The sequence below is a fragment of the Crinia signifera genome, chromosome 9, assembly GCF_055691185.1.
Source record: "Crinia signifera chromosome 9, ASM5569118v1, whole genome shotgun sequence".
NCBI classification, from domain to species: domain Eukaryota; kingdom Metazoa; phylum Chordata; class Amphibia; order Anura; family Myobatrachidae; genus Crinia; species Crinia signifera.
Genome location: NC_139225.1, coordinates 107,501,932 through 107,526,218, shown reverse-complemented (window position 1 = coordinate 107,526,218; position 24,287 = coordinate 107,501,932). Strand labels below are relative to the sequence as shown.

The 24,287-nt window shown below is 42.2% G+C and overlaps 1 protein-coding gene across 5 annotated transcripts in view; it reads right to left on the bottom strand.

The window, feature by feature from the left end:
• MCF2 (MCF.2 cell line derived transforming sequence) overlaps positions 1–24,287 on the bottom strand; it is a 154,611-nt gene that overhangs the window by 99,610 nt on the left and 30,714 nt on the right. For all 5 annotated transcript variants that reach the window (XM_083159469.1, XM_083159470.1, XM_083159467.1 and 2 more), the window contains exons 2-4: positions 10,233–10,301; positions 5,824–5,938; positions 4,243–4,333 (exon numbers count right to left, since the gene is read on the bottom strand). In XM_083159469.1, the coding sequence (XP_083015595.1) occupies positions 4,243–4,333; positions 5,824–5,938; positions 10,233–10,257 (231 nt within the window). In that variant the 5' untranslated portion in view covers positions 10,258–10,301. The remainder of the gene's footprint in view (positions 1–4,242; positions 4,334–5,823; positions 5,939–10,232; positions 10,302–24,287) is intronic.

Genomic DNA, 24,287 nt, shown 5'->3' with positions numbered 1-24,287 from the left:
ACACAGTTCAAAAAGAGGAGTCACTCACAAGTCTTGTAGCAATTATGGTGGGTTCCGTTTAAAGAATGTGCCAACAATAGGCAGAAACAATCCAGTTTTCTGCAGCCATTGGTGCTCGGTGCTTAAAAAATGTTCCCTCGATTAACTATTATTGGTAATTGAGGAGGTTGGCACCGAACTTAAAGTAATCTGGACAGACTTAACAACATTACGATCGACATCTGTACAACAATTACAAATATATACAACAGAACCCTGGCTAGAGTTGATTTCATGTAACAGGACCAAATTGAAAAAAGTCAAACGCGATTATCAAGAACATCGCATATATAGATGGCTAGTAGGTGGGGGCCCACAACAATAAGACAGAGACCATTTACAAAACACCCTGGACCATACCAATTTGAAATCGGTACTTCGGCGTCCTCATCAGAACGGGAACAAGCTGACAATACCTACAATCACCCTCTACTTCCACAAACTTTTACACGCTCAAAAACTAACAAGATCACCTTTAGGCGGGGCCGTTACAAAAGACACAAAGAAAAAGTGAGTGAAATCCACAAAATCACGGTAATTAATTTATCGTTAACCGAACTGTCTAAATCAGAAATTGGTGTCCTTGGTAAAGGTTTATCCTTTACACCAATGGTTCCTTTTGACCATTTTTAGTGGACTATTGATAAGTATAAGATGTCTAGAAAACTTCGACTTGCAGAAAAATTTTGTGACTCTCCACCATCTGTCCCTAAAACAGTGTTTAAACGTAAAAGCATGTATGACCCACAGTTATATAATTCCAGTATCAAGACTTTTAATAGATTATTGGATCGGGATACACCAAACAGCGCAGCCAGTCCTCTTCCTATTAGACATAATTTGTCTTATGCTGAAAGAACCGCCTTAAAAAGTCTTAAAAATAATAAACATCACATTACAATCAGAACGGTGGCTAAAGGACGATCTATGGTGGTATTGAACGCTACAGACTATCATACAGAAGAATTACAATTCAATTATTCAAATACATTCTGGTTACTAGATAGTGACCCCACAATAATCTTTCAAAATAAAACAAAAACCTTAGTGTCTGAGGCCCTGAAATATCAGTGGATTGACCAGGATACCTGCCATTTGTTAATGAAAGAATATCAGATTGCCCTATGCTACACCTCACCCCAAAAATACATAAGACCTTACAGAGCCCACCCGGCAGGCCAATTATTTCGGTCAGGGGTTCACTCTTTTCAAACTATATACTTGGATAACTTTCTACAGCCACTGGTCCAAAAGACCAACAGTTATTTTAAAGACACCTCTGATTTTATTAATAAGATCGAGTCTCCCTTTTGATAGTGAACATCTTTTGGTCACTACGGACGTTACGTCCTTATATGCTATCCCTCATGTTTTAGGCCTACAGACAGTTAGGGAAGCGCTTCTTTTGAATGATCATACTAACCCACCAATCTATTTTTTTATTTAATTACTGGAACTCACACTTACGTGTAACTATTTCAGATATGTTGCAGCAAGAGTCATTTCATAAATAGTATACACCAGGGGTTCCCAAACTTTTTTGAATCACGGCGCCCTAGAGCATCAAAATATTTTCATGGCACCCCTAGGCCAAATGCTTCTTATCGAGAAATTCAGATTTTTTTTTTAAAATTAAGTACATTGTGTTTATATGTCACAGTTATCTGGTGAGGGACAGGATATGCTTCTGTTTGTACACATATATTATGATTGGCAGCCACCAGCACTGGTTTTGCCTGGTACATTGACCATAAATAATATGAATTGATCCTGGTCTACCAACCCAAGGCAACCCTGCCTAGGCACACAGTTTGGGAACCACTGGCATACACAATGTGCAGTATTCAATGCTGCCTGCGAGGGGGTTTCTGCTAATGCAGCAAGCCCGCTGCATATAGTGACGGCCCTCGACATTTTGATGACCACACTCGCCATTTCCTCCTCCCTAGAAAAACCAAGCGAGATGGAAACGGCGAGTGCAGGGGGGTCAGTTAAATACCATATCTTCAGGCACCACTGTAAAGGTGCCCATACACTGGCGCAATATGGCATTTTTTCATTTCCTCGATGGATCTCATGAAAACTGGCACACCACGCAGGTGGTTTTGGTGTGATTATGATGCGATACGCGCACCCGTGCACCTCGCATCTCAATTGCAGATCTCTCTGGTTGCTCTTCCTATTTCTCGCAGCCCGGAGCCCCTGCTGGGACCGCATACAATGTATCATATGCGAACCTGACCCCCGGGAAGGTCCCCCCCACATTGCAAACAAATTGCATGGAACCAGTTGGTGAGCTACATCTCACCAGTGTATGGGCACCTTAAGTGTCTTGCAGCACACCAGGATGCCTAGACATGCAGTTTGGGAACCCCTGCATTAGCCATTAAGTGATTAAAGTAACGTATATCCCTTTGTCTGTGATTCAGAGTTACTAATCTGTGCATGGTTGTAACGCAGATGTACATGCTATATTGTATAACCCCAAATTGCCAGCCAGTATTTTAGCATTAGTACTGTATAATACATGAGTACAGGTTTGTTCTGCAGATCCACAGATGGTTTAATCTACAAATGAAATATCCTTCAATAGAAAACTTTCGCCTCTTTTTTAACACCTGTTATAAACAACTGTATATAAAAGGAATCGGTACATCTGTCAGAATGAACTTAGGTCTACAGTCATTAGGTCGACCCCACTAGGTCGACTGGCAGGAAGGTCGACCTGACTTAAGGTCGACATGGGACAAGGTCGACATGACTTAAGGTCGAATTTGCATAAAGGTCGACATGAGGAAGGTCGACTGGTCATAAGGTCGACATGGGTTTTTCACTGTTTTTTATCCGAATGTCGACACAGTCGACATGGACACAGTTGGCAATGAGAATCGGACCCTCGCATCGCTCGCTATGCTTCGGGCACGGTGCCTCGCTGCGCTCGGCACACTATTTTATTCTCCCACCACGCACTAGTGAATGGTAGGGCATGAAATACCGCCTGTCGGCACATGTCGGCTCAAAAAACAGTGAAAAACCCATGTCGACCTTATGACAAGTCGACCTTCCTCATGTCGACCTTTATGCAAATTCGACCTTAAGTCATGTCGACCTTGGCCCATGTCGACCTTAATTCAGGTCGACCTTCCTGCCAGTCGACCTAGTGGGGTCGACCTAATGACTGCAGACCTAAGTTCATTCTAATAGATAACCGCTTCCCATATAAAAACAATGCACATTTATATTGTGTCCTTTCTTTCTCCAAAGCCATTCTGCTACAGTTTAATTTTTACTCGTAAGCCCCATACACACTAGACGACTAGGGCACTGACGGATATAATTAACTGTATCGGCAGTGCCGCTGGTCAAATTAGAGAGTGTGTTGTGACACAATACAATGGATACAAAATAGAAACATCTTCTTCATTTCCAGCAGGTAGACAGCATACAGGAGTTTACAGCTTGGCAATTCAGATCACAGCTTAGCAGGTTTTACATCAAGCAATACACAGGCTTCACAAGGCTGTACAACAATCCAGAGTTCCTTAGCATAGTCCTCACTCCCCAAGCCTATTGCCCAGCCACTAACTGGAGTTGGGAACATTGACCCTATGTCCTGAGATATTTAACAGCAAACCACAGGTGTTGTTAATTAGCCAAACAATGATTCACATCAGAGCTTAGGAAAACCTGGACTGGATCTAATACAACCTGCTGCTGCCCTACCAATTGAGATCATGCTGTTAACCTCATGTGAAACTATGCTGTCCCTGCCAAACTGTATACAATGAATATCAGTTACCACCCCAGCACCTCATGAAGGTCGTTGGCTACATAGCCAAAATTGACCTGCACGTTCAGCCAATGTGGGGGGTGGGGGGGTGGGGGGTTGCGGTCATTAACCACATGCAGGAGCGTGCATACTTAACAATATTGAGCATATATACGCTCCATATCGTCAGGCCCTTAAAAGGGATATCTTTTTAAAAATTACCTAGTGTGTGTGGGGCTTTACGTTGATAGTTCAATGGAAAATATTTAACGGATTACTCTGCAAAAACAACTAAACATAGTTTGGAATTAGTTTCAACCGGTTATAAAAGTTGAAAATATCCCCATTTTGGATGATTGTATTATCACGTATTTAGCTAGTATTTTAATGAGACTCCATTAAGAGTCATAATAAATATTATGGTTGCAACTCACAGATAATCTCTGAAGAGTTAATTTTACAGACGTCCATGTATCCAATCTTCTGTCCAATATGAGAATAAATTTAACATCACTTTCTTGCTTACTAGAAGAAATAGTAAAAAAAAACACCTTTATCAAGAAGTATCTACAACATATATAAGTCACTTAAAATGAAAATAAAATCTTAAACTGTATTGGAAAGACATGTACAGACATAATGAGCCAAATGTAATAGGGTGAGAGTTTCAGAAAGTGAGAGATTTTGGGAGAGTTTTCCCATGTTTTTTAAAGCAGCAATCAATAACATGGTAAAATCCACCTGGTTTTGCCATGTAATTGATTGCTGCTTTAAAAAACATGGGAAAACTCTCCCAAAATCTCTCACTTTCTGAAACTCTCACCCTATTACATTTGGCCCAATGTTTTTGCTGGCGGCTGTCAGTGCTGTGCGCCCAACAGAGTGATTTAATTGTTATTCAGTTTGGGTGCAAACGGCTGCCAGAGCTGACATTTCTGTGAAATGTGCGTAAAGTTGCCCATTTGGGCAGGCAAATGGCACTCTTCAAATTGCGTTGGGTTTGTTTTATGCTTGTGCATCCTAGGAGCAACACTTTTGCAAATAAGACACTTTTTAACCTAAAAAGTTACATGAACGACGGTCAGCGCTAGGGAGTCGCACCAGAAGAAAAAAGACTAGATGCACCACACAAACATTTATATTTATAGCCTCTAATCGGGCTACTACTTCTTCCTAGTCTACAATCTTCTCTGATGTCTTATCTGAGGGGGAGCATACAGTATTGTCTGACACTTGAATCCTGTGCTGCAGATGAGGAACCTCACTTAATGTTACAGTGATTATAATTAAGCAGATTCTCCAGATCTCTAATAAGGAGGAATCCACTGCAGTGGCGAAGAAAACTGACAAATGTAAGCAGCAGCAGCAGGTGGTTAAAACTGTGTTACCCCATTCTGACCATTTTGTGGACATCAGACAGGAACCTTGGTCTAACTTAGATGAGAAATTCCATATTTCCAAAAAAGGCTTTAGCGCTATCCTCTCCCTGCAGAAATGTGTAACAAGTGAGAGATTCTGCCACCAGTGGATTCTTAAGTCACCCGTCTCGTGGTGTCTTCCACTCTGCCAGTTACCATGGTACTTCATTGTTTTTTTGTTACTTATACTTTTAGTGGTTATTGATCTACAAATAACTGTTATGATATGTAATGACTTATTTGCAAGGAACAATGTAACAATCTCTAATGTTATGAGGATAATAATTCCCTATTTTACATAAACAGTTTACTTCGGTTGGTCAAGACACTGTATTTATTACATGGAGGTTTAAACTTTAAATTAAGGTTTTACATAACTTAGCTTGTGTTACTACTGGTAGAGTGTACTGAAATATAACATTAGTTCTTACCTAATATAAACTCATTGACATTTTCATAGACTTACCAGATAGCACAGTGTAAATATTTACCCGTTTGACCTTTTTATGTCACCTTAAACTCTTAACTGCCATTAAAATGATATGTTTATAAACCGCTTATGTCTAGCCCATTAACGTACTGCAAAGTGTACTGTACCTTGGAATGGAAGTCAGATATGTAAGAACAGTCTTTAGAACACCCTCGGGAACTTCATGAAAAGTGTCATTTTCAGGAAATGTGATGATCCAACCGTTATCCTTCCCCCGACCACCTTTGTGTAGTAAACATAACATATATTACATGACATTACACAGATGTATAGTACAATGTAGAAGTTAACAAAAACAAAATGTAGAATAAATCATATCAAGATAAACAGAGTAATGCATTGTTGATGTTGAAAATGAACAGCTTAAACCTGGCTGGTGTGAGATTTCATATTTGTTTTATTATTTGCTACCAATAAACAGGGACAACCATAAGCAAAGCCAATGTGGCAGGACAGTTGATGCCCTTATGGCACCTATCTTCATTTTGTGGGGTGTCAGAGTACCCTGTTGTCTGGTGAGGTGCTGGACACTTTCTTAGGGTGATGCCTACATTGTTAGGGTTATTTTGGCACCATATAATCTAATATTTTATTTATATTTATATATATATTATTTTTTTTTGTAATGCATTATTATTTTATGTATTATTAATTTATAATGAGCATCAGAGTCTTTGCACTCCTTACAAAATTGCAACAAAAAAATATGTTTCAGATTCACATCTTATGCCTTGGGAAGGTATGACATGTGTGGAGATACAGCAACCTGCAGCCAATCAGACCACCAGGATGCTCAGTATAAGGAAATTAGTGCACTGGCGCTGTGAAAGGTGATCTATCCCACCAGTGATTTTTCTAATACATCATTGTTACATAGGACTAAAGTTTTCCACCTGTGCACAGGACTACCAGAAATGTTTCATGTCCTTAACCCAGTGGTTCCCAAACTTTTTGAATCACAGCACCCTACAGTATCAGAATATTTTTCACGGCACCCCCTAGGCAAAAGAGTTTGTTACTGAGAATTTCAGAAAAAATATATTAAGTTAAATACATTGGGAATACATTTTATCCTTAGGTCCATTTATGTGGTGAGGAATGTGATTCACTTCTGTTTGCCCACATATTTTATAACTGGAAGCCACAAGCACGATTTTTCCTATTTCATGGACCATAAATAATTGGAATTGGTTCTGGACACCCCTGCAAGTGTTTCAAAGCACCCCAGGGAGCCTAGGCACACAGTTTGGGAACCACTGCCTTAACACCTAGAGGCAAGGAACCTAAAATCTGAACAGCTAAGCCCTGGCAGAAAAAAGGGGGAATTCCCAATATTGGAAGTAATCACCCTAATTGGATAATGGCAAATGATGAACGGTTGATGCAAATCATAGTATCACATGCTACTTGTTGATCACGTGTAAATGGCTTCCAGAGGCTATTCAATTAGCGCCAATAAGCCGACACATGCCACTGCTGATAGGGTATATTATTTCACCTTCCTTAGGCGTGCAAAGTAAAATCCCAGAACGCAGCCTCATTCTCCATGTAAGATGGGTCTGTAGCTGCCGGGAACACATTGTGGTGGGAGAACACAGGCTTTTTATCAAGAAATCTAATTGGATAGCCCGATAAAAAACATTAATTTGCATAACCCCCAATGTCTAGGTCGACAGGCACGAGGTCACACCCAAAAGTTCAACACTGGAAAAAGGTCAGTACGGGTAAAAGGTCAACATCAGTGGCGGCTCCAGAGGTGGAGCTGCAGCACAGTCCAAAATTCAAATAGTGGACACACACCAACTGCCAGTACATCCCCAAACAGTTTAGCAGTGTTTGGGGTGACAGTTGGTATGCCTCCCCTAATTGAATTTTGGACTGTGCTGCATCCCCACCTTTGGAGCCATCACTATTGACACCTGATCATGTAGATCCCCACTTCCTCACTTTTCCATTTCCAATTGGAATCCCCGTTGATGGTATGAAAGTATGAAAAAGTCTAAAATGTAAAAAAAAAAAAAAAAATGGTAAAAAAACTCATGTCAACCATTGCCATCTAAACATATTGCTTGTACTGACCTTTTGACTATGTCGACCATGTGTGTCAACATAATAACTATCAACCTAGACAATTTCTGTCAGCCATCCAGATATCAGATGCAGCATAGCTTATTCTAATGATGAGTGTTATTATTATTATTATTATTATTATTATTATTATTATTATTATGACAACAACAGGTATCAAAAGAGAGTGTTGAGGTCCAACACCGAAGGAACCAAAGATACTGTACCTTGATGAGGATGTCACACACTACATTTATGTAAGCAGAAAGTGAGTGTGGTTTGTGTATATTACCACATGGTGCCTGTTGGTTTCCTAGAACATTTTCAGGCTATATACAAACAGCACCCCAAAGATACCTTCATATGTATATCCGGCACATGTCCATGTAAGCAAACAATGTGATCAAATTCGCCAATCCTTTTCACTAGAAGTTGTGTATATACTTTACAGTGGAGCGCTGACTATCCAATTGTTCACATTCTGGGCTAAATGTAAATGTGGTCAAAAACGGGGAAAAACGCAAGTTTACTGTAAATAAAAATTGCACATTTTGCCGTGACTTAAAAAAAAAAATTGCACTTCAAAAATCATATCCAAAAAATTGCACTTTTAAAACACTCTTGGAGAATGTTTTAGCTGCTCCCAAGCAGAACCCTATACCGCCACTATACAGTATATATTTTACTAGATCTTTTACTAGAGATGGGTGGTAGTGAGACAAGAGATGGGTGGTATTGTTTTTATCTATAGAAATCTGTTTCCTGTGTGCACCTGGCGCAACAGATCTAGACATCATACTCATATGCGATGTGCTACTTTTGCCAACAACTTTATGTAAAATACTTTAATCTCAAGGAAACTCCATGAAATTCAGCATTAAAAAAAATGATTGTTATTTCTGATATATTTTATTGGAAAATTAACATCATATATAATAAAAGGCAAATATTTCTCCTCAACTCTATGTACCATATATACTCGAGTATAATCCTACTTTTTCAGAACATTTTTTTATGTTGAAAAAGCCCCCCTCGGCTTATATTCGAGTGAGGGTTCCACTTGAGTCAATAAGTTTTCCCAGTTTTTTGTTGTGAAAATAGGTGCATCGGCTTATATTCGGGTCGACTTATACTCGAGTATATACGGTATTTGAAATTCTAGTGTTGTGCACTCCGCTGCCACTAGATGGCGCCCAACAGAACAATTCAAGTGTTGCTCGGTTCAGGAGTGCACTGCCGCCGGCACTGACATTGTTATGTTTTCCTGCCATTTTGATGGGCTGGTAACTAGTATACTTTAACCCCTTCCCGACATTTGACGTACATTTACGTCATGGTCGGGATGTACTTCCCGACACATGACGTAAATGTACGTCATGACTTTAAACTGTCACCGCGTCTAGAGACGCGGTGACAGAGGGACGATGTCTGCTGTCCCTGACAGCAGACATCTTCCCTCATTGCCCAGGGGGGGCAGCGATGCCCCCCCCCGATCGGCGATCGTTGCAATTGGCTGTTCAAATGTGAACAGCCAATTGCAGCGTTTACTGTGTTATGTATATAATTTTGACTCTGCTGCCCCCTAGTGTCCCAAAAAAATAAAAGAAAGTTGAAATAATGAATGAAACATAAAGTTTACATATGGTCTATGTTAGTTATGAACTATTTTGAGTGCCTCTGTCAGGAAGGCAAAAACAGGCTGCGTCGGTAAGGGGTTAATGATGCATCTGCTCCTGCACCTGGCAACTGTTTATCACCATTATTATTATTATTACCAGCTTCAGTGCGCATGCACAATATCTCTGTTACTATTGAGAGATGTCCCATGCTCAGCCGAGAGCTGTAGCAGCCACTACAGTGGTTGGCAGTGGGGCAACAACAACTGCAGCTTTTAAAATCAATAGATGTCAGAACAGTCAGTGCTAATGACTGTTCATAAATTGCCCCCAAACATCCAAATGCTATCTTAAATATAACACCGCCGGTAATAACAGGGGCACGCTAAGAACCTCTGTCATCCATCCATGCCATTATGTGTGCTGAGATGCTTTCCCCCACAAACTCCAGAGTTTGGAGATGTGGGGTGGTCTGGGGGGGGTTCACACCTTTCTGAGGGGACCCGATTTTCATAGTTGTCATAGTTGATAGTTAAATAGATTAAGCACAACACACGGCAGCTAACCATAGCAAAGTACAGAACACAGCATAAGTACAAAACATTTATAGAACCCCACATGTAGTAATTTGAATAAATTATATTTGACATTATCTTCTCAGAGAAACCTTATATGTTCTAAATACCCATAATGTTTTATTAAGTACACTTCTTGTGCCATTAGAGACTACAGAATAATACTCTAGGTATCACTTTGCCAAACACTGTACAAGTTCATGCGGGGGATATAATTACCTGCTAACACAAGGAGATAGAGGCCAGTGCTCTGCTTACCTGATAGAAAAGCGTATTCTTTCATCAACAGATCACTGATGTCCTTTGCACAGATGGGAGACGCTGTCTCTGCAAAACACAAAGTTCAGTACAAAATACATCAGGAACACGGCTGTCTGACAGTTACAGTCACATTCGCTTTCTACATCTAATTTATCTAGGCCGAGATAGCAGTCACCCTCGCTGACTTGGATGCAGCATTCAACATTGTACAGACTGAAAAGCTTGTAGGGTGAGGGAAATACCTATTTTATGACAAGCTACATTAAGGTTCGGTGTTTTCAAAGCTTTGGAGTAAGCGCAGTAATATAGAGCAAGGCTAGAGGAGTAGAAGGGTAAACTGGGATGATGGGAAGTGATTTTAGTCAGGACAGGAGGGAGTAGATTCATAGAGGAACAGAGAGTTGGGGAAGAGGACTGGGGGAGGCAGGTACCTATATGCCTTAGAACAGTGGTCTCTAACCTTAATTGGGTGTGATCTACTCAAGACTAATTATACCTCCTGGAAAAAAAAATTTAAAAAATAAAATCTGGCTAATAACCGAAAAATGCTCCTTACACATTATGCCACACATTTTAATGCTTATTACACATTATACCACACACTCCAATGCTCCTGGCACATTATGCCACACACTGCAATGCCCTGACATAATATGCTACACACTGCAATGCCCCTTCATCTGTTATTTGCACCAAATCCTGACCATCCTCAAATTAAGCTGTTATTTTTATCCCAGATTGCATGTGTTCACAAACGAACAAGCACTTATTGTACTCAACCCCAGCCATGTCTACAAGAGAAGGCTGCCATAAGGCCATAAGTGCATATGTGCCTCCAATTTTCCTGGTGTGCATTGAAAATTTCACTCAAGATAGTTACGGTAACTGGTGTAGTGCTTACTGTGCATCAGTCCCATTATGTTGCCTATATGACATGTTATGGAAAACACTGAAAGTCACATTACCTTGAAAGTACTTATGAGAATTGAACTGGACAAATACTTTAATGTTCTTTAAATATAAATGTTTTTAACTGGAATGAAAAAATGAAAGCAAAATAAATGTGTTTACCCATAACACTGGTACAGTAGTATGAACACTACGTTCCTGCATTGTAATTAAGATGAATCTCCACCTATGCATTTATTTGCACTATAAATCCCAGCTGTAACTCTTAGCCATGTGGAGCAGACAGGTGTGGGCTGCAGCTGGTGTTTGCTGACGGTGCAGACACTGGGTCCTTGGGAGGAACAGAATTCCTTATTGGGTCATAACAAGTGTCTCACTAAGCTTTATCTGCAGTCACTGTGCACGTGTCCTGTGTAGGAATACCATTATTTTTTTACATGGCATCCTTAATATTCAACACACAATTTTCATAGTACATTCACAACCTCATATATTACATTTCATATTCTGTAGTTCATTATTCTATGAATCAGAAAAATCCCCGAAACTACATGTATACTATGCAAGCTTCATATTTATTTAAAAAGAAAAAAAACTTTTTGGTCTTCTCTATTTAGTGGCTTGTCCTCCCTCATTTGCTGGCTGTACCTCCCTCATGTACTCCCAGACAGAAGGAGGACAACTTAAAAGCGCTAAACAGCAGGTGTCATCCGGCCCAACCCAACATTTATCAGAACGCCAACTTAATTAACCAAAATAAATACACATGTACACATGGAGGAAATAAAATGGGTCAGATTTATTTTTTTCAAATCAAATAAGGTATGGTGGAAAGGAAGAAATAATCTATAAACATAAATAAAATAGGCCAGATGGGGGATAGCTGCCGGCCCATCACCAACTCAAGGTATTTAAACACCCCCCCCCCCCCCCTCCCCAATGGCACAAATAAGGCTCACCAGGACCGGTAACCCCATTAGTATTAAATCAGTATAACCTGTGTATTGGTGTGAAGAGCGCAAGATGCCCAATCCTGTTGCTCTGACAAACTGACATCTAAAACAGGGTAGAAGACAATTTCCAAAGGGAAAACAGGCACAAAAGTTATCTAAACAGATAAATCATATAAATCCCACTCACATCCCACTCCCAACTAGCAAACTATAAAGCTGGGTACACACCCAGAGTAATTTCGGGACAATGTGTTGTTTTGTGCCGTCAAATCACCCACATCGCTAAGTGTGTATGGGTGATTGCGTTCTCCTGCGGTTGCTAGCAGTTGATGCAACAGTAGGTTTGATGTGCTGCACATAGCTCTGTGCTTGAAAATTATCATGAAACTTTTTTCAAACTTGGAATGAGTTAAACATTATACTTCACTGGTGAAGAAACTGATTCTGTAGCACATAAACAACCTAATTTTAATTACCCTTTTTTTTTGTCCTATCTAATAAAAGGGTAATGTACTGTATGTATTGCTGCTGGTGCATATTTCTGTACATGGCGCATGTAATTTTTAATCTTGTATTCCCAGAAAATATATCTAGGAAATATCTAAGAACAACTGCATAAGTAATACATTCAGAGATATTGGATAACTGAAGAGGATCTACTCATTTTTGCATTGAAAGTAAAGCCCCGTACACATGGGGCGACCTGGCTTTTCTGGCTGAGTGACATGTTGCAGCATGAATGCTCAGCACATAGCGGGACACCCACTCAGCACACTGCAATGCTTTGTGCTGAGCGGCAATCTGGGGAAAGCAAAAGCAAGCACTGGCTTTCCCAGCCAGCAATACCAACGCCCGAGACTGCACATCGGCATCACTGCAGGGCATACACACGGATTGTTCCATGTACCTTTTCTAAGCATCTAATCAGATGACTTAAGGCCCCCATACACTATGCGATTTTGGGACGATTTCATCCGATTTCGGCACTTTGTGCCGATAATCGGTTGAAATCGGCCCAAAATCGTAGGTATGTGACATTTGATCCGATCCGATGCGCGGTCCCGTGCGCATCGGACCGGATCAGGGAGGTCGGACGGTCTGTACATACGATCACGTCCGACCTCCCTGTATGCATATGCCTGCCACCTGACAGGCATATGCATACAGACACCGGGGGAGTAGTGGGGGCGGCCAGCGGCAGCGGTGGTGGGGGCGGCCAGCGGCAGTGGGGGCGGCCAGCGGCAGCGGTGGTGGGGGCGGCCAGCGGCGGGCGGCGTGTGCGGTGAGCGCAGTGTACTTACACATAGCAGCAGCGGCGGGGACGGGACGCGCAGTGGCGGCTATTATATTTTTTAAATACTTGTAAAATGACCGGCCGCTCTCTGATTGGCCGGAGAGCTCTCAGCCAATCAGAGAGCGGCCGGTCATTTGACAAGTATTTTAAAAATATAATAGCCGCCACTGCGCGTCCCGTCCCCGCCGCTGCTGCTATGTGTAAGTACACTGCGCTCACCGCAAACGCCGCCCGCTGCCGCTGACCGCCCCCCCCCCCCACGCCGCTGCTGCCCGCCCCCACTACCGCCGCTGGCCGCCCCCACCACCGCTGCCCGTCCCCACTACTGCCGCTGCCCGCCCCCACTACTGCTCACCGCCCTGCAGCTCCCCGGGGTTTTTTTTACATGGGATAAATCGCATGCGATTTATCCCATGTAAAAATGGCACATCAAGTGCCAAATTGTATGTGAGCCTCCCGGGGAGCTGCCGGGCGGCTCGCAGGTAAATTGGGTCCGACTTGTCCCTAGGACAAGTCGGCCTAATGTATGGGACACATTAGAAAAGGGGCCGGAACCGCCCCATGTGTATGTCCCTTAAGGTGGCCATACACACGCAGATTTATCTGCAGATCTGTCTGGTTGGAACAAAAACATGGTTATGGATGAGAGCAAATGACAGTTGACCATTTACTTGGAGATGCTGGAAAACTGTCAAACTGTCAATCACCCATAACCATGTTTTTGTTCCAACCAGCCAGATCTGAAGATAAATCTTACTAGTGTATGGGCACCTTTAAGCTTCTCTATAAGATGTAAACAATGCAAGAGGTAGATTATGTTCCATAAAGAACATCATCTAACCTAGACCATACAATCTCAAGGAAGCAAATCAATGTCTATAAAGAGCCCAACATTTCCTCTTCATCATCACCCTGATCAAGCACAGTATTGCACTCAGCACAAGAGATGATAACAGGAATGTACAGAGATGCTAATTTAAAAGCTGCAACTGCTCGACCTAACTGAGGCATAATTATTACCCAAGCATATGGGATTTTATCTTCAGTTAAGCAATTTATACAAAGTATAATAAAGTCATTACAAGGTACTGTATATGCACGTTAATAATAAAAAGAAATTGGAAGAAAGTCGAGATGTGCAGGATCGGTTTTACCAGAATTTACTCGGATCTCAAAGCGAGATCTTATTGGCCATCCAAAATGTGGCAGCTGATAGCCAATTGGAAAAATCTGAACTTGCCCTAATTTTGGCGATAAGAACCGAGTAAATCCAAACCGGCCTTCTCTAGAAAAAAAAAATCATAAACAGATTATAAAACATTGAACCATATTGGAAAAATTGAGTGATTAAGGACCTTATTGAGATCCATTCGGTCCTCCGTGCGTTCTCATATCCAGACGCAGGGTGCTTGCATCCACGGCAAACATTCGTTTCGCCAGGTGCACGCACCCTACACAGCATGCGGGGGCAGAGAGCGCCGGTCAGCCCCATTAGCATATGGGAACGCCCAGCTTTTCATGGGCATTCCCATGAGTACACTGGGTATTATCAGGCTAATAAGGCCATGACAGACATGCGGGGGGAGCAGGCAGCTGACATAAACGGATGTCAGCTGCCCGCAGTTTAGAGTCACTATATAGGTGTCTCTGAACTGCGAGCGCTGGAGAAATCTTTCGATTTCTGCAGGCAGCATCTTATGGACTCACAAGGCTGCGAAATTTCCAGCCTTGCGAGTCAATCAGAATAAGATCCTAAGTGACATTCTCAAATCCTAATAGCTAGGTGTTTATAATATTACTTTGGTAATTTAATGAGGGGAGGAGCCCCACTGAAAACAATAATTAAATAATAAAATAAAATATAATACAAACAAGGTTTTCGCACTCTCATTTAAGAACAAGGAAAGTTGTGTATGTATAACTTGTAATGACTTTGGTCAACTATAATGAAACCAATATACGTTTAAGGTAACCACATACGGTGCAATTCTTGCATGCGATTTTAACTGTTTATTTCAAATCGCATTGCATCTATTAAATTATTTATTCAATCTTTTACACACGGGAGAAGAAAATTGTGTAGTACCTCTAGGGTACTGAACAGGCGCTGTTTAGAGCTCGGTTTAAATCTAGCAGCAGTTATGATAAAGGGGTAGTCAGCCCCTAGGGTAAAAAGCAAGAAAATAAAATTGAAACTGCGCTCTTGAGGAAGTGAATCACACAATAACAATTTATTAAAAATGAATAAATTAAAATACATTAAAAAACACATTCAAATGAGTATATTGCATACATCAAAATGGTGCTTAGTATATGAATGTTGTAGGCTTGGAATATGTAACCCCTTTGAATAGTTTGGGGATGATAAGGGAAAGCACCCCGCTAGTCCTTCATAGACGGTACTGTTCCTACTTGGACTCCAAATGGGCAAGTTCTTTTTTTTTTGGGGGGGGGGACAGTTGAGTAACTCACATATCCGGGATGGCTGCCACTGTTCCGTGTTGTTATGGATGGTGATCCCTGTGAGACTGATGTACTGTCCTTACTTGTATTTTTGTAGAGCCCCAATAGATAGCAAAGTCCACTTTTAGTCCTGGTTCAGGTATCCTTGTGGAGGGTTAAACTTAGTTCCACACCACAATGTGAAGAAGAAGACAGGGGTGCAGAAGCCTGATGTGTTTCGCTGGGTATACCCCAGCTTTTTCAAAGGTCATACCCAGAGAAACGCGTCAGTCGTCAGCTGTTTCTATTGCACAGACTACACACAGTGGAAAAACCTATTGATGGTGAGCAGTTGGGAACAGATTTGCAGCTAATCCCAAGGCTGCAATATTTTGCAAGCTTTTTTCAGTCTTGCACCGGCCGGGATTTCACTCTGGCTGGGTGGCAAAAACCTGATCACAGAGCTCTACGAATTAGCAGCAATGTGACCAGGCCTGAATAACCCCCAATATCACAGATAATTACAGTGATCCAAACTTCTAGCAACAGTTCATTAACTGTAAGAACCTATAAAATGAAATCATACACCTATAATGCTGCAAATCCCAGAGGGATCTCAGGAGCAGCATCCCAAATACCAAGGATCATCTGCGTCACCCTATAGATGATTTGTACTACGGGCAGGTAATAGCCTTCATAAGTATGACCTAACTTAATTGGAACCTGGCTTCAGAAATTGGCAGCAGCGAAACCAGTGATAATGTTTAATGTGACACTGACATAACTCCAAACTATTCCCATCAGTGGTGACTCATTACATCCAGAAGGATTTATATTCCCCACATCAAGTGGAGCTAAAACAATGATGCCGCATAATATAAATGTCAGCTATTAATTGCTAAGGAATGGCAGTCAGTTGTCAGAACTATAAGAGCATGGGGAGTACAGCAGTATATCCAAAGGAATTATGGGAGCAATTTATCATACCTTCTGGGGAGTCATTTATCAACCATATGCTGCACTTAACGCTAGTTAACGTGGGGGATAATGTTTTTTTTTTTTTAATGTAATACCAGCGCACCTAACGTGCGTTAGGGACTGACCGCCGATTACGTTCAGTGCAGCTGTCCCCTTCAATCCCCCAGTAATTATTAGCGTGGGCGATGTATAAACAGCCTCCTATGCATACATCACTCATTAAGCTGCCCCGGCCACTTCAAAAGCCCAGGGCTAGCGTTGTCCTTTTCCCACTGCAGGGACAATGCTAGCCCTGCTGCTGGCTCCGGGCTGCGCACGAGATCTGATGACAATAGCGAGATCTTGCACATGCCTAGTGACTGAGCCGGCCGGGGGGAAAAGGGAGGGGGGGTTATCAAATGCAATGGAATGCCGATAAGGAGCGCCATGGATGCAGGACATAACGGCTCTTTTATCGGCAAGAGGGTCGTTAATACATTTAGGAGACACGAGTGCCTGCTTCATCAGGAGAAGCAGGACTTGATATTTCCTTAAAGGCACCATCATACATCTACCCCCATGTTACATCTAGTGGGCAGAGATAACAGAAATATCTATAAATGCAAATGTATGGTGTCCTTGTGATAAAATGATGCATGCCTCAGTCAATAATATCCTTGTTATTATGTACAGGAAAGGTGGATGGTAATGGCTCTATACCTTGAGAATTTATTCTTAAAGTCAGGACCTGCTTCATTTATTATTAATGTGATATAATAAAACAAATAAATGTAATTTAGAGGCGGCAAAGTTTAAAGCAGCACATCACTGAAATGAAGTGATGGGGCAGCCCGCCAACCTCAGCCCGCAAAGATGGATGCGTGCACCCAGGAACAGTTTGGTTGCCGCGGGTGCACGCACCCAGCCCATGCACAGAAATGTGAATGGACCAGAATAGGGTCCATGGTGAGCAAATGCTGGTGTCACAGAAACACTTGTCCCTAAGCCTTCTCCTTTGGGTGGTCCAAAAGGTCGGCAAATATGATCTCTATAGTGTTACAGTTAAATTAATGCCCAACCTCCTACCATGTTATAAAACTTCCCTTTTATTCCCAAAACCATTTCAGCTTTTCTCCTACAATACAAATTGATGTATTCTAAGTTCTCGCCTAAATTAATCATGAGAATAACAGACTTGCTGACATCTTCGTTGTATCGTTTAGTAACTGAGGAACTGTGGGCTCTGCATTAATATATTGTAGCTGTAAGATAAAGAATTGAACCTTAAGTAATGTGGAACCCCTTGGTCACATTTCGATTTCTTCTTGGAGACTCTAAGCTTATATTTTGCATTATTTTAACCTTCTTTCTGTTCTTTAGGAAAGTACAGATGTACAGATCCACAAATATCTAGTCTCCCTGCATGTTAAACAGCCCTTCTAAACATGCCATGCTCTGGCGTGACTGGATAGCACTGAGCATATTTTCATAAAAAAATTTCCATTAAAATGTGTCATATTCTTAAGATGGTGCAACTAGGATACACAAGCAGCTTTTACTGATTACAATTACTGTATATGCAACATGCCTATATTCTGTGTGGGACCGCAGCTGTATTTGCAAATGGATGTTACATTACAGTGTTTTCCTAGAAATCAGTGTAATGTTTCACTTCATATGCGACATCCAGCCATAGTCACACACACAATATAGGGATGCTGCACATTGTAATCACCTAACAGTGCTTGTTCGTCTTCTACACATAGTGATTTGAATAAGCCACATTTTTACCACAAAAACGCTAACGGAGTTACATGGGACCTGGCATGAGAACACTTCTGTAGAAAAAAAGACAGAGAATCAAAAGAACATTTCAGACACTAAAGTCATATGATCACAATAAGAAATTGTTATTATACAGTGTCATTTTGCTACAAAAGGTCATTGTCACAATAAATAACAACTCATTCCGATGGGTATAGTATTAATTTATTTAAGGGTACGGAAAGAAGACTTAAAAAATGCAACCCCTTCAACTGTACTTAAATGTACGCCAGATTTATGGAGTACTCAAAGTGCCTATATTCTTAAATACAGTACATGCCATGAACACTAAATAGTAATACCCATTGGTCATTAATATGTTCTAAATCCTGTTTATTACATCTGAAATAGTCAGTGTATTTAAACCGAATTACATTAGCCTTGAATACTATAATGTCCTATTCCTTATACAGTATGATATTGATCATATCTTTAGATGGCCACACACATTGCCCAATTCTGCTGTGTGTATGTGTGTGTGTGGGGGGCACCAAAATGTCTAGTTACGACACTGCTTCTACTGGGCATGTGGATAAAACACCGTCCGCATGAACGCCTGCCCCCCTAGCTCGCCGAGTTCCCCCACACGGCTACAAATGGATGTTTAGCATAACCTCCCAGTTCTCTCTCCAATGCTGGAGTAAGGATGGATGCGGGTAGTGGGGACTTATATCGGGTCCAGATCTCGCGAGATCCAACAGCGGGATGATGACATTTTACCTCATTCTGAGGCCCAAGTCTGGTGTGAATACCAGAGCAGTGCTCGTGTCCGGGCTCGGATCGGGTGTGCTTGCGGTGTTCGGATTCCCCAAATCCGAACCCTTCATCCCTATTTATGATCTCTCTTTAATATGAATGTATTGGTTTACAGCTGATGGGTCCGATTCCGACCCATCTTATGGTCTTCCCTTCAACTTCCGACAAGACCACACATCCAATTTGGCCTTATTTTACAAGCTTTCTCATTGGAATTGGGTGAAATCGGCCCAAATCGGACAATTGTATGGGGGACCTTAACAATAATACTCGCAGTCCGTATTGCAAAGCATATATATATATATATATATATATATATATATATATATATATACACATATACACACACAGCTCTGTAAAGTACAAGACAATATTGAGCTGCAAAGAGGAGTCAGTGCAAGTAAAGAGTGTTATTTAGTACTTTGTGCACCTGTAAAACCCAGCGGTCCTCATTTGGGTATTCTTCTCAAACAAGTGCAGCAGAACAACAATATTCAAACGGCAAGTATAACAAAGTGACAATGCTTTGATGTTTGGGACATTCATTATTCATCATGAGCTTTATTCATTAAAGGGACTCAGGTTCCAGAGATATCTGCAGAACACCTAGTTGCTGATTGCTGGTGCAAACATGTTTTTATGACTTGATGTTATAGAAAGAACAAAATGACAGTATATATGTATATGTATTTATATGTAGGCATATAATGGGGTTTAAAAACAATGTGAAATAGTGAAAGCATATGAACCAAGCCCAAAAAGTATTCATCTATACTGCATGACCTGTAATCTGACCAATGTCCCTGACTCAGACCTGATAGCTGGGCAGCTCATTTTTGTGGCCCTGCGATCAGGATACACCACCCCGCCAGAGTGAAATCCCGCCCTGTGCAAGCCTGTAAATTGCTAAGCAGGGCTTGCGAAAATATTGCAACCTTGCGATTAGCTGAAAAGTCATTCGCAACCGCTCACCATCAAATGATTTTTCCGGTAGGCGTAGCCCAGGACATACTCCGTGGCTGCGATAGAAACAGTCGGATCGGGACCAGAGCTGACGTCACACGACTTCTCCTAAAACGCCTGGTAATTCCTGCATTTTCCATGACACTCCCAGAAAATGGGTGGTTACCACCCCCAAATGCCGGCATCCTGTCATTCAACTTGCGCACAGCCAGTGATCACAAAATGAGCAGGATTATATTGCAGGATGACCTCTCGCATGCATACTATGGGCCCATGCACAGTCTATCAATAATCACTCAACCTGCAAAACCGCAGCAGTGCAATCAGGTCTGAATTATTTCCACAATATGTCCTAGCATATGAACCATATTTAAATACACCATAAGCAGCTCCTACCAGGGTGGAAGAAGGGGGCTGCTGCTGACTGTACTGCTTGGTCCCTGCGGTATGGTCCCAACCACCTGGCCTATATCACTGGCTAAGTCCCAGCACCAAGAAAATGTAGCTGACAGATGCTGGGACAGATGGATGTGCAGAAGTGGTGACGGTACTTTACATGTGCAAACCCTCGCTTCTATAAACTGCATCGGCTATAGTGCATAGAAGCCAGCTAGGTCTGCTAATCACAGCCCGGGCTGGCAGTCCCAGAGGGAGAAAACACTTCCCAGAGGGACTGCCTGTCCTGAGGGTGATTGGCAGGTAGGACTTTCAATAGGAAGTCACTGTTAGCCATAGTGATGCCAGTGCTGTCTAATGGACTGCATCTGGCTCAATGAAATGAGCATTAGGTGGCAGATTCACCTGGGGGGCTCGGTAAAATCTGCCACTGACATGATATATGTACTACATCCTAGGGATGGATATTGGAAGCCTGTTATGAAATAGTTTACAGGCTTCCAACATCAAATCAAGCTATGTGTGTACTAGTAGCCATTGCATCCAAACCATTTGAAAGTGTAACCATAGATGGATACTTTGTGAGCATGCACAGAGGCAGTTTCATGCACACCTAAGCTGAACTACAGACACCACATACACATGGGGCGATTTCAGCCCTTTTTCTAAGTGTTATGACTAGATCACTTAGAAAATGAGCACGGAATGCTCCGTGTGTATGCCCAGAAGCAATGTTAATGCACGGCCCTGCACGTCGGCAGGGGCGTAGGGGGCGGGGGGGGGGCAGAGCACAAGCTCCAGACGCAGAGACATCAAAGGGCGCCAGAGCCGTGTAGTCCTCTCTCCTGCTCCCTCCCCCACCTGCTCCCTGCTCTGCCCGGCTTCGCTCAGCAGCCCTGTCCACCACTATTAAGTCTGCCGCTGGACTGATAGCCAATAGGTGTTGCATTCCAGCGGCCAATCAGAAGCAGCATTGATGGCTGCTGGACCGCAAGTGCCTATTGGCTAGCGGGAGACTTAAGTGAAAATAGCTGCGGACAGGGATAGCTCAGCCGGGCAGAGCAGGGAGCGGGCAGGGAGGGGGCCCCCCTTGGCAATGAGCAATATTAGTTCCCCTTGGCAATGAGCAATATTAGTCCCCCTTGGCAAGAAGCATTATTAGTCCCCCTTGGCAATGAGCAATATTAGTCCCCCTTGGCAACAAGCAATTTCAGTCCCCCTTGGCAACAAGCTATTTCAGTCAGATGTGTAATGGACATTACGGTTTGTTATATAGTATGTAATGGGCATTACGGTTTGTTATATAGTATGCAATGGGCATCATGGGTGGGTGGCCTTATGTGTAATTGGCATTACAGCATGTGGCTTTATGTGTAATGGGTATTACAAAGTTTGCTAAAATTTGCAATGGGCATTACGGTGTGTGGTATAATGTTAGGCCGCGGGACCCTTTTTCGCCGCGCAAGAGCCCCGCCTACTACAAATCTGGGGGGGGGCGGGGGGGGGGGGCTGGCCCCGTGTGTATGGGGTTTTACAGGTGTCCATAGCTGTATGTGGGGTCAGTAGTCCACATTTTCAAATAACCATAATTCAATGGGAAAAACATTTATATCAGGTCAGGAACATCAATGGTCACTTACCATCAGTTTCTGATCTCCATCCCTACCAGGAGCCAGATTTAGTGTACATAAACCCGATGGTTTGTGTAAAACAGCGATGGTGAGAGATCTACACATGCACAGGGTCAGCAGTGCGCATGTGTGGGTCTTCTATGAGACTGCGCACTATTTTGAAAAGTATGTGTTTACCATGAAATCCGGTCATCCCACCAAACGGTCCAACCGGTAGGAACCAGCGGCTGCAGCCCACTACTAATGTGTGGGCTCCTTGCATTGCAGCGGGACATAATCAAGCAGCAATCTAAAATGATTTTGTAACCTGGTTAAACTGAAGCTTATAGTAGTCACAAGCACTAGTAATTACATGAGTACCCACATACCGGATCACACAGGGGTCTGTAAAATGAACTAGGAAATACAAAATACTAAATTGGTTCAGTTCTGCGTGATTCTTATGCACCTGTTGCAATAAACTGTACTGCGCACATAACAAGCAGGACCTTCTTTTATACAAGCTTGTCCTATCCAACACCCTTTTTTTTATCTTCCTCACTTTTCATGTTGATTCAAGCATGAGAAATGTCATTTTGATTGATCAGATTAATTATTAACCAAAAATATGTTTCCGCCTTACAGGTAAACCAAAAAACCTACATTAAGGAATATGTATTAATATAACTTCCTTCATAAATATTTGGATTGGACCAGGGTCAACTGACAGATGATTAAATAACATAGAAGCGACAAATATATAAAATACATAGGAACACAAAAGGCAGTAAAACAAACAGTTCTCCAATGACACATACAGGAGACGCAAGGCAGAGACACACTATACATATGGGGATAGAGTAAAGTTGAGTAAGTATAGAGAAAATAAACTAAAACCCATAACTGAAGCTCATGCAGGTATTCGGGGTAGAGAGAGTTATATTGAAACATTGGTGCATCTGAACGTTCAGTAATATACACAGTATTACCAATTGATGTGACCTTAGTTGTACCATGGAAACTTGAATCGGCATTATGGTAGATGCAGTTTCTTAGTCCGTGTATGGCTTCCTATGTGAGCGGTGAAGCCTCTGTGTAAGCAGCCACTTTCACTGATATACCTTTGACACTCGCACAACTCGCACATAATATAATCTCTGAGGTCATTCAGATGTGGTTGACGTTGCTGTCATTGCTGCTTTCTTGGAATTAGCAGTGATAGGGCTGTATTGTAATGTAGCAGGAGGCTAGCAGACACCTCCTACTTCAGTAGTGATCCAATCTACAGCATCGGACCACTCAGACACCATCTGGCTACTTACAGTACCCATGGTGATGCACAAGATCCTGGTCTTGCAGCACCCATTTCGCACCACGCAAGTACATTGGTATTTTGTGCATCAAGGCGCACTACCAACTACATCTGAATTTGGCCCTCTGTGCATACATTAAGCCACCTCCCTCTCATCTCAAAGGTACATCCACTACATTTCGTATATACTTTTCCCTGCATGCACCAGAAAATAAATCTGTGACTCTGTACAGACACATGAGGTACGCATGCACAGTAGAAAATAAAAACAAGAGTGCTGTCTCCACCTGTAAATCAGTACCAAATCCTGGCAGTCGGGATCCCGTCAGTCAGTATACTATCAGCAGGACCCCGACAATAAGAATCCTGATGGATCATGGGAAGTATTATTACCCTACCCATAACCCAACCCTACTGCAGCCTATCCATAACACCCCACCCCACCCCCCCCCCCCCCCAGAGTAATGTCTAACCCCAGCCAGTCTTTATCTTTGGCAGCAATTGGGATTCTGACTGTTGGGATCCTGATCACATCCACTTACCAACAGTCTTTAACACCACACACTCATTTACGGTATATATTGGTGAGGTCAAAACCATATGGTCGACATGCATTGTCTGTGCTGGTTGACTAGC